The sequence below is a fragment of the Bactrocera latifrons genome, unplaced genomic scaffold (assembly GCF_001853355.1).
Source record: "Bactrocera latifrons isolate USDA-ARS-PBARC rearing strain unplaced genomic scaffold, ASM185335v1 scaffold_164, whole genome shotgun sequence".
Classification (NCBI taxonomy): Eukaryota; Metazoa; Arthropoda; class Insecta; order Diptera; family Tephritidae; genus Bactrocera; species Bactrocera latifrons.
In genome coordinates this window covers 13,368-25,381 of record NW_017535119.1, presented here as the reverse complement: position 1 = coordinate 25,381, position 12,014 = coordinate 13,368, and the positions used below count along the sequence as shown (strand labels likewise).

The window sequence follows — 12,014 nt, the reverse complement described above, 5'->3', positions numbered from 1 at the left end:
AAAAAAAAATGAATTTATAATTATGTATACTAGTTCCTGATATAAGAAAAAATTAATAAAAAAATCTGACAAAGTTTAGCATTTCGAATCCTAAAATCAATAAACAATCAGAGAATASAATATATATTATGCTTTTGCGAAAATAATTTGAGCTTATATGTTAATTTATTTAATAATAGCTTTTTTGCGTTTTTTTTTTCAAACATAAGTTTAAAATATTTTACAAGTATAATGCAATATTTGCAAATTAAAACACTATTTTTTTTTTTTTTGTAAAAATAAAAACGCCCTGGAACTCTTCACAAATTTTGATGCTTTCAAGTGTCCAGCTTATGACCACATTAATGAAAATATAATATTATTTGAAGGACGTCAGTCGTTCTTCCATTGCGCTGTTTGGCGTCAAGTGTAGCCCGTTCCTGGTTATGCTTTCACTGCTTTCAACAGACGGGTGAAATGTTCTCTCCTAAAAGAGCACGCGTCGATCTTGAAACCTTCTGTTAGTCGCCGCATCTTTTCGTAGAATTTTCAGAATTTTCAAACCATACTCTTGTCTGCCAACTTGTCAATCTCTTCGTATTCGGTACCTCTTTCTTCTCGGTATTCTAACGTTGCAAGGCAGGCAGTCTGTTTTCCCTCCACTGCGACACGGCACTCCTCATCGTACCAGCTGTTCTTTTGCCTTTTAGAGACAATCCAGTCATGATCAGGGCTTTGCCTTACCGAAAATGTACGAAAAATTAGCAAGAACATTTTAGGGATTTACTAAGCAAATTAAACCCGAATACATAGAATTTTCGCTTTTGTTTCAAAAGTAATTTGCATGGATTACTCAGAAACAATATTCTAGCCAAATACTCAGATATCTAAAGATAAGTGATTAAGAGAGTGAAACAACTGCCCAAAATTTTCTCAAAATTTTATAAATAATATAATACTCAGAATCATTTGGATACATTTTCGAATAATTTATACAATTATGGTGAGAAACAGAGAGAGTTGTTCCAGTAGAATCGAAAAATTATCGAAGAAAGCTCTCAGTTTATAGTGACAAGAAAGTTCCCGTAAATTGTAGATAAAACGCAAAATATTTAATTATTCATCAATATTTATTTTGTCGCCTTTTAAGTTATCGCAACCAGATGTAATACACTTATGCAAATGATGAGTCCTAGAAACACTTTTCATAAGCTCTTTTTGGGATGGAAGCCTGTTTACAGTACTCTTTTTGAAAAAAAAAATCGATTTTATTGGGACGAGTCGAGCAAGAACGCGTTTCATACCTAAAATACCCACTAAAATTATTCAAACTGATTCGCGAGAGATGTCGAACTCTCTTGAACACTTACTGGACGACACTTTCCAGCACCAAACCCTTCCAGTTTATGAATAAAAATAAAGATTTAGAAATAAACAAGAGCAAATCTTACAACATCATTGATAGTGTCATGAATGGTGAGGACAACAGTGTCCAAAATCGATCTTCTAGCTATAGCAACAAAATCACTGTTGACTATAAAATTTTAAAGTGCAAAGTTCCTGATATAAATACATATATATATATATATATATATATATATATATATAATATAGTTTGTACCTTTTGCGTCTTTGTTTTGTCTCTACCAAATTAAACATTTGAAGCCGTGTTATCTTGGCTTTTTATATTTTATAAGATATAAGTACATACATACATATATTAGAAAGGTAGCAACTGTTGTTTATTGAGTAACTTGCAGAAATTAGTTAATAATTACTAATTAAGCTAGCCACACCTAGGCAAACAAAGCATAAACATATTTAATCAGCACACTTGAAGAACTTGCGCTACCCCATACTACCCCATACCCTTATGAACTTAGCATTATTCGACAATTGCTTATCACTAAGCTGAAACGATTTTAGGGAGATGTCTTGCACATTTTAATCAAACATACATAAAGGCTTAAAATAAGTCTATAAAAAAATTTAATGAAATACTTAATGAAAATTATTTATGTATTTCCAACAATTGCAATCCGGCACAGTCGCACTTATCTCGAATATCGCTCTCGAACTGGTCAGCTTTAACATTTTTCACAAACAGCGAAAAAGGTTACTTTAAAGATATTAGGGCTCACCTTGTTAATTATAGGGTTTAGAGGTCGTTCTAGCTACGGTTTAATCAGTGAAAGCTGCTGGAAGGATACTACAGCCCTCATAAGAATACGCTTACAAAACGTTTATATAAATTTATTGATTTTAAAATAATTAAGAAATTACAGTTTGTATAGTACAGACATTTTGGTTCTACAAATAGACKGTAGCACATATCATATACATAGGAGTTCAATCCAGAAATTAACCAAAATATTTTATAATCCTTCAAAATAACTTTTAATAATATTTTTCTTTACGCTCCTGACCATCTACGCTCTTCGACAGCAGTGCGCATAATGCTGTCGGTAGATACTGCTTGTCTCTTGGCGGCTCTCTTGGTACTCATCTACATTTGGTGTCGCTATACATATGGCTACTGGAAACGCAATAAGATTCCATATGTGACGCCATTACCACTGATTGGCAATATGCAAGTTTTGTTAACAATGAGCACTAGTTTCTATCTATATCTATCGGATATTTATAAAGACGCTAGAATGTCAAAGGCTGCGGCAGTCGGCATCTATATACTCAATCGGCCAGCGTTAGTGTTACGTGAAACGGAACTTATAAAATCCGTGCTAATAAAGGAGTTCCTGAAGTTCGGCAATCGGTCAGCCGGCTGTGATCCACACAATGATGCCTTGGGTTCGAATAATCTATTTTTCATACGCAATCCACAATGGAAGGATTTGAGAACGAAAATAACGCCGGTTTTCACATCAGGAAAGATCAAACAAATGTATCCGCTAATGACTGAGGTTAGTAGACGCATCAAAGTACCTAACTTTTGCATGAATACATATTTCTTACTATGTGTATCCCTCGTAACGTAGATCGGCACTGAGTTGGAAGCCCATTTGAAATCGTATGCGAAGAATGGTGATGCTTTCGTAACTGAAATTAAAGAGCTTTGTGCACTCTTCACCACCGACGTGATTGCCACCATCGCTTTTGGTGTGAAAGCCAACAGCCTTGTAAATCCAAACGGCGAATTTCGCACGCAAGGACGAAAACTGTTAACCTTTACACTCAGCCGCGCTAAGGACTTCTTCATCGCCTTTTTCGTTCCCAAGTGGGTTACTACACTGCGTATTAAAGTTTTTACAACAGAGTTCAGTTCCTTTTTACGTGGCACTATCGATCATGTGATGGCGTCAAGAGAGGAGAGCAAAACGACGCGTAACGACCTGATCGATGTGTTGCTGAGCCTTAAACAAGAGGCGATTGCTAAGGGCGAATATAATGCGCAGTTGCAGGATGTGTTAACAGCACAAGCTGCCGTATTTCTGTCAGCTGGTTTTGAGGGGCCTTCTTCGACGATGACATTTGCTCTATACGAATTATCGAAACGGCCCGATTTACAAGAACGTCTGCGCAACGAGATCTGTGAAGCTTTCGTAGCTGAACAGGGTAAAATGTCGTATGAGACTATCCATAATCTACCATATCTAAGTATGGTACTCGACGAAGTGTTGCGTTTATATCCAGTACTACCCTATCTCGATCGCGAACATCTGCCGAAAGAGGGGGAAACGCAATTCGATCTTAAACCCTTTTGCGATTACACAGTACCAATAGGAATGACCCTTTATATACCAATCTTCGGCATACAACGTGATCCCGAGGTGAGTGCATTCAAGATTTGAACAATTTTAAACGCTATCACAATCTCTCATTTCTAGTTTTGGCCCAACCCGAACACCTTCGATCCTGAACGCTTCAACGCTGAGAATAAGAAAACCCATAAGCCTATGTCATACCTTCCGTTCGGTACTGGACCACGTAACTGTATTGGTRGCCGCATCGGTTTGCTGCAGTCGAAGCTGGGTTTGGTRCATATTTTGAAGAATCATTATGTGACCACCTGTGAGAAGACCCCGTCTGAAATCACTTTCGATCCACTTTCCATATTTTTAAGTTATAAAGGAGGCATTTGCTTGAAATTTGTCAATGACAAACGCTATGAACGTAATGTGACGCAGTGAATGTTCAAAATTCGGACGAATTTTGATGAAGTGTCGGTACAATTAAAAATGGTTCAATATTTTTTCTTTAATAAAAATTATTTAAAATATCTGTAAAATGGTAAAATATTTCGAAACAACGCCTACCGTATAAATGGGTAGTGTGCTATTGGCGGGCTTTGCGACGTTCTCTGCATAGAACGAGTTCATCTTATTGTCGTATAAGAAGAAGGGGAAGAAGTAATTGAGCACAAACAGAGATGTGGAGTCATATATCTCCATTTCGAGCTGACGTGGGTATCCAAAGGTAAAATTTGTAAGAAATTAAACTAATAATTTTTCAAAACTCAAAACACATTAAACAAACGTTATCTCTGACGAATGGAAGGGCTCTTTAACTAGCTTCAAAGAACTGTTATTTAAATTTTTGATTTTTCTTTCTTCATCTAATAAGGTTATGCGAAATATCATAACCTATTGATAACTTCATTCGGTAAATATAAGTACAGGTATGTATATGCCTTACCTTGGAATAAGAGGTAACAGTCAACTACAGAGATAACATCTACCTTGATACTTAAGAAGCAATCAAGGCATTAATCTCGTTTCGCATATAGTTCGGTAGTGTCCTGGAATTCATTAAACCGATCGACATTCCTCTACTGGGTGCCAAATCACAAAGCATCGAGAGCAATGAGATAGTGCTCAAGATTGCTATACTTACTGTTCACAGTCTGGTGGCGGCACACCTCTGCAGTATCTCGCTGACAGTTCGAGCAGACTATAGGTAAGAAATGATTAAAGCAAGGCACCAAGGAAACAATGGAGCCCTCTTGTCATGTATTTGCATATGTTATGCGGTAAGAGGTGTCATTAGTGAGGCAACAGAGTATCTTTAAAATTACATCAGGAAAACCATTATTGGGGTTGATTACTCATCTTTAACTACTGTATCTATCTGGAATCGCAAAATAAACAAAACTGGCCTATGCGGGATTCATTAAGCCTACTGACTAACCTAGCAATTATTGTGACATTCTTATTTTATTTTAAGTAAATTGACATATAGGGTCTTTCAATAGAGACAGCAAGCAACGCAATATATTTCACTTTTTTTTTAACATTTCTCTTTAGTAAGGTCTGCCATATCATCATGGAAATATGTACGATCCAAAACCGAGGCAAAATTTGGAGTCAGTGGCCTTAACTTAAAGAGGGACTCAAATCAATATTTCACGCGTCGTTGTCAAGCATTGGGCGTCTTTGTGACGTCGTTGCGGCGAATTTTGTGAAAAGATCTGAATCTACATTCTTACAGAATTAAAATGAGACAAGAACTGAAGCCGATTTACCACCAGAATCGTCATATGTTCGTGAATTGGGCTGAGCAACAACTTSAAAATTATCCGGATTTTCATCGAAAAATCATCTTCAGCGATGAGGCTCATTTCTGGTTGAATGGATTCGTCAATAAGCATAAAATACGTTATTAGTCAGGCAGCAATCCACACGTAATCCATGGGTCACCGTTACATCCTGAAAAAATGACGCTTTAACATTATTTCCTGTGGGGCTACGTCAAGTCTATGGCCTAGAAAATTCGGTTCGTCGTCTAGACTTCAGCAAGCGTCCAAGTGGTGGAAAAGCAAAAGAAATTGTTTTTGTTTTATTTAAAATTTTGTAGCGCACTTATTTTTATTAATAGTGGACTTATCTTGTCAAATATACATAACTGTAAACTTAAAGGGCAAATTTGGTTGGTACTTCCTAATCGCAATTCATTTGTCAAGAACATGAAGTCGGATAATCTTAATGAATTACAGAAGGCCCAAACATTAGTCAGAAACACACATACACGCATTTGCATATTTAATTAACACCAAGCCGATCGTAAACCCGCTTATAAACAGTTATTATTGCAAATTTCATTCCATTACTGGGCATATTTATAGAATGCAAAGATTGTTTTTTTTTTTTTTGTTAATTTCTGCGACTGATTTGATTGATAGTTCAAAAGCTATGATCTATGAGCTATGTTTTATTCATAGTCGCACTCCCGACTTGGCACCCACATGACTGTTGATTCGTCTTTTTTTACAAACAGCATTAACACCAACAACAACGTCAGTCTTGAAATCCGACGCAGAATAACTTTTACCTACAGGTGCTACTTCGGACTGAGTAGGCAATTGAAAAGTAAAGACTTATCTCGGCGAACAAAGACCACATTTTACTCACTCATCATTCCTATCCTGCTATATGGTGCTGAGGCATGATCTGATAAGTTGGCGTTACGAGTTTTCGAACAAAAGGTTCTGMKRAAGAYYTATGRTCCTTTSCGCRTWGGCAACGGCGAATATCGCATTCGATGAAACTTTGAGCTGTACGAGGTATACAACGAAATTGATATAGTTCAGGGAGTTAAGAGACTCCAACTCAGAAGGTATTCGACTCGAAGGGAAGCAGAGGGAAAGAAAGACGTCCACTCCGTTGGAAGGACCAAATGGAGAAGGACCAGGCTTCACTTTGAATCTCCAATTGGCGCTAAACAGCGAAAGGGAAGATCGACTGGAGCGCTGTTGTAAACTAGGCAATAACCACGTAAGCGGYGTCTATGCCAATAAAGRAAAAGAARATASCTGTAMTCTCAGAACTCTGYAGTTTATGTCATTATTGCTCTGAAAGACGCGGCCAGCTGACGACCTTGATTTAATGCAACATACTTACATGCATGTGTTTACAATATTGCCGTAATTATTATAATCCCCTTGTTAAACTGCTTATTGACAATTAGTCGTTTATTATATAATATTTTATAAAATGTTTGTGTTATTTATCGTGTAAATACGTTTTCATTTACTTCTRCTGCATTTTGATTAATAGTGCAAAGAAATTACAATGTATTTATTTATCACGGGTGTAAGCCGCATGGCATTTTAATTATTTGTTTAATTTCACATACACACACACATTCAACAACGCATATGCGCGAAATACTAGTCATTACACTGAATATAGATAATGAACTGGCAAATTTAATGACATTCAAACATCCTTTTATACATACAGTACGTCAGAAGATAAAAGCTCAAGCTGTTAGGACTGGCGTACCTAGTGTTATTGTGGCAGCGCGTTACAAAAGGTCGACTGAAACTAACTTCTTTTATACATTGTATTTTTCTGAAGGTATAAAAAGAGTTAAAAATAATAAATTTTTAAAMTAAATAGTTTTTATCTGTATCTATCTGATGTTTATAAGGGTGCAAAATTGTCAAAGGCTGCAGCGGTCGGCATCTATATACTTAAYCGGCCAGCGTTAGTGTTAACTTAACACACCGGAACTTATAACATTCGTACTTATAAAGGAGTTCCTGAAGTTTTCGAATCGGTCAGCCGGCTGTGATCCACACAATGATCCCYTGGGTTCGAATAATCTATTTTTCATATGCAATCCACAATGGAAGGATTTGAGAACGAAAATAACGCCGATTTTCACAACGGGAAAGATCAAACAAATGTATCCACTAATGACTGAGGTTTGTATTGTACCTAATACATTAATATTAAWATATATTCTTTACTATTTGTATCCCTCGTTACGCGCCTATAGATCGGCACGGATTTGGAAGCCCATTTGAAATCGTATGCGAAGACAGACGACGTTTCCGTAACTGAAATTAAAGAGGTTTGTGCACTCTTCACCACCAACAAAATTGCAACCATCGCTTTTGGTGTGAAAGCCAATAGTCTTGTAAATCCAAACGTCGAATTTCGCACGCAGGACGAAAATTATTAAGCTTTACACTCAGCCGCCCTAAGGACTTCTTCGTCGAATTTTTCGGGGCTAAGTTCGGGTGCAACCAAACATTTTATGCTCTTGCAACTTGTATAAATCAACGCCAGGGAAATACCTTAAGGTGTAAAACGTCAACCAGAGGATCGGAATCTAAGCAAATTTATTAACAAAAGTCATTACATGTAGTATATGGGTCTTGTAGTAGTTTCGACCCGACTTTATCTAYTAACTATTTCCATGCCACATATAARACAWRWGTTCTATGGGTTTCATGAATGTACAATCACCAATCATATGGAGCAAAACATTCAAAAATGGCTCCTTCCGCGTAGATGCAGCGCTGCCAACGCGATTTCCAAGCATTGAAGGCGTTACGGAAGGCATTCTCCGGAATAGCCTTTTTTCGACGGCCTCTTCAGGAAAGGAAACAAAAACAAGTCCGGGATATCCAAATCTGGGCTGTAGGGCGGCTGCAGAAGCGTTGGGCTGCCGGTCTTCGTTAGGTAGTGGTGTCGGTGTGCAACTTTCAATCGGCTGCGATATCTTKTCGGACATTGATTGGCCCTTCCTTTCTATCTCTTGGAAACTTCGATGTAAAACTTGRCATTGACGGTTTGTCTAGGAAGAACAAATTCATGGTGGACGATGCCTTTGATGTAAAAAAGTTAATCGCTTACCTCTGCCCTAGCGAACGCAGCATTTTCGGCTTACACCACTCACAGAAACACGTCGCGCGAAAATGTTTATCCTGACTCTACAGGTGCTGAGAGAGAACTAAGTATAGTCGCGACGGAAGAAAATGAGTCCTATTACTTTCTGGACAAAAGGTGTATATATATTCTATAAAGTCAAGATTACACGGTTTGAAATACCTTATTTGGTAGAGACAATGTATATTCCTGTGGACGTTTTTTTTGTCTCTACGAAATAAGGTATTTCCCGCCAYGTTATCTTGACTTTAAACATTATAAATAGGGTGGTGTTAGACCAGGTCTAACTTTATTGAATGACTTGCAGAAATTAGCTATCTTTTTTTTTATTAAATTCGCAGTCCTACACAAACAAAGCATTAACAACAGAACTGAGAGTTTATCAGCACAYTTGAAGAACTTGTGATACATCATTCTAACATAAACGGTGGGACRGACAGCGCCTAGTCCCTCTTGATAGTTTCTTATCGTTAAGAGTAAACTATTTTAGAAAGATTATAATTACATTGTAGTCAAGCAYACAGAAAGGCTTATAAATAAGTTTATTAAATATACATATTGTCGGCGATTGCCTTGAGCAATTAAATAATTAGTTAAAATTATTTATGTACTTCAAACTTATCGCTCTTGAACTGGTCAGCTGTTAAACCTTTTTTTCACGAACAGCGAGAGGGGTTACGGAGCAATTGTCATTTCCGATATGAGAGAGCATTTTGAAGATCGCTGTCAACCAGTTTGTTTACAACAGTGCTTAAGTCGGTACACCTCCGTAGTGTGTTGCCGTTTTTACARTGGGTAAAAGTATCCCCTRAAGAATTTGTCTCAAATTTTGTATTTCTTACCAAGAAATGTTGGAAAAAGCATACGGTGATTCAAAAATATAATCCAACGAGTTGTACAAATCCTTCAAAGCCTTCAGTCGAGAGATCATTGGAGACATGCCTCGTTCTGGACGACCTTCGAAATTGAAAATCTATAGTAAGAGAACTCTCTCTCGTGATTTTGGAGAATATTTTGGGTATGAAACGCGTTCTTGCTCGACTCTACCCGATAAAGTTGGATCTGATTGAGACCGAATTTAAAGTTATGTGATTTTTTCTTGTTCCTCAAACTGAACCCATGGAACCCGTTTCATAAATCAACGATGGGTTGGTGCGCCTTAAAGAAGAGGCTGTTGTGAAAAGCAAATTTAATATGCAGTTGCAGGACATGTTGACAGCACCGGCAGCGGTATATCTGTCAGCTGTACGCTATACGAATTATCGAAACGGCCCGATTTACAAGAACGTCTGCGCRATGAAAACTGTGAAGCTTTCRTAGCTGACAAGGGTAMAAYGYCATATGAGAYTATCAATAATCTACCATATCTGAGTATGGTATTTGACGAAGTGTTGCGTTTATACCCAGTACTATCATTTCTCGATCGTGAACATCTACCGAAGGAGGGCGAAAAACAATTCGATCTTAAACCGTTTTACGATTATACAGTGCSAGTAGGTATGTCATTTTATGTACCAGTCTTCGATATAAAACACACGCATTTGAGCAACTTAGTTGACATTACGGGCTCCTTCAACTTTGGTCACCTTGCCGTGACGAAGAGGCTTAAGTAATGGTAATGGGCGCATCCAAAGTGGGAACGCACATTGGGATATACTATACAAAGTGACAACACCTTCTGCGATAGGAATTAAGGAGATTGGTGCTTGGAATATGCAGAGTAACGGACATAGCGGAGTTCAGAATTGGCACGAAACCAATCTAAATAAATCCGACTATATCGTCCCAAGATTGGTGGTCTTTAATAGGGGCTTCCAGCTGAGAATATCCTCAAGACGAGAATGGAAAACCTCTTTCTGAAGTTCTAATGTCGTCGTCAAAGATGAACTCAAGCATAGTATATAAGGAACGATCGCTTTAAGCTGACTGGCAGGTCAACTCGACTTAACCATAATTTAGATTTCGGATCATAGGAACATTTCGGTATGGATGGAGATCTAAAACCAAGGATAGGATRACGAAACAGATATGCCCAAACTATGACAAAACCAAAATCAAAGATCTACTACATAGGTTCAGGAAAGCAGTACATTTGGAGCCATTTGGAAAACATGCGTTTARAATGGGAAACCCTCACTTTAGCACGTACCGCAGCTGTGAACTCAAAGGAAGCAAGTAAACAGGTTTTCACTTCCTCTGTAATTATGCAGTCTTTATGACAAATCAGACATCGAAGTTTGGGAATTCATCAGATACCAAACCTTGAATGTCTATCTACAAAAAGCATAAMGAARGCAACTAGTTGCATTGAAGACACCAAATAGTTTGAACACCTCAGTAGAACGTGATATCAAGATAAGGTCTTAAGTTAGTGTACGAAGATGTCGCTACCAACGTTAATTGAGCTGGCGAGCATGACTTGGCGTTTTCAGTTTTGCGCAATATGTATTAGGCCCTCGCTCGTTTTTTGTAACAACACGATTATTTATAGTTGTTATATATGTATATAAGTTTATTTATTTTTATATGCCTTCGTCAATTGCCGATTTGAATTTTACAGGGTATGCCAAAATTAACCTCAGACTTAAATTTGCTGCCATTTCAGTTATTCCTCACGGTTGAGAAAGTTAAAACACTACTCCGCTCATATTCTGTATGAAATTTTCGAACTGCGCCCGCTAAGCTTATATTTTTCTTGAAATATAGTTCAATAACAAAGACATGTTGTTCTATCATGTAAGCCATCTTTGTTAGTAAGCCAGGCCTAACCTGTCAGCTGTCGATTTTTTAGGGGGTTGTCAACACTTCACTACATAAATGGCGGCAAATTAAGATTTTGCATTAATTTTGAGACATCCTCTATTTAAYTCAAATCTTGCATATTGGCACACCCTTTATATTGATAACAAAATTCTATAAATAATACATTTACGTACACATACATACATCCTTAAGTTGTGTATTGAAAATAAAAGCTCAAATCGCTAGGACTAGCATACTTAGTGTTATTGTGGAAGCGCGTTACAAAACGTCGACAAAAATTGAAAACTTCTTTTATAAGTAAAATTTGTCGTAAGGTATATTTATYAACCAAAAGCAGGAGTTTATTTTCTCCTTTATAAAACGTTTAAACTGTGTTTTTTTTTTCTTAATAAAATTGTATAAAAAAAATGGAAGTTGATGTGAAGTATGTGAATAGCTTCTGCTTTCCTTTTTGGCAATAAATTAATTTGTGCAAATTAAGTAGACCTAAGCAACAGAAAAAAAAACTAAACAAAAAATGATAAATAATAATATAACTTACTAAAATTTTTCTAAATAAAAAATAGAAAAAAAATTAAATAATAAACTTTATAATAAATCACTTATGATTCGGACAAATTTTTGAAATAAAAAGTCATG

General features: G+C 36.8%; 2 protein-coding genes and 1 pseudogene across 2 annotated transcripts in view; all 3 read left to right on the top strand.

Moving 5' to 3' along the window:
• The first annotated feature begins 2,429 nt into the window (after window positions 1-2,429).
• Window positions 2,430-4,216, top strand: LOC108966573 (cytochrome P450 6g1-like). Its single transcript, XM_018929560.1, has 3 exons — window positions 2,430-2,900; window positions 2,976-3,767; window positions 3,825-4,216. Exons 1-3 carry the CDS (start codon window positions 2,436-2,438, stop codon window positions 4,125-4,127), a joined length of 1,560 nt encoding a protein of 519 aa, XP_018785105.1. The 5' UTR covers window positions 2,430-2,435; the 3' UTR covers window positions 4,128-4,216.
• Window positions 4,217-7,621: 3,405 nt separating this feature from the next.
• On the top strand, window positions 7,622-10,283 carry LOC108966557 (annotated as a pseudogene).
• A 1,318-nt stretch (window positions 10,284-11,601) lies between these two features.
• The window catches only part of LOC108966574 (cytochrome P450 6g1-like), a gene marked incomplete at its 3' end in the record, with an annotated part of 4,078 nt that continues 3,665 nt past the window's right edge, over window positions 11,602-12,014 (top strand). Inside the window, 1 exon segment of the mRNA XM_018929561.1 lies at window positions 11,602-11,689.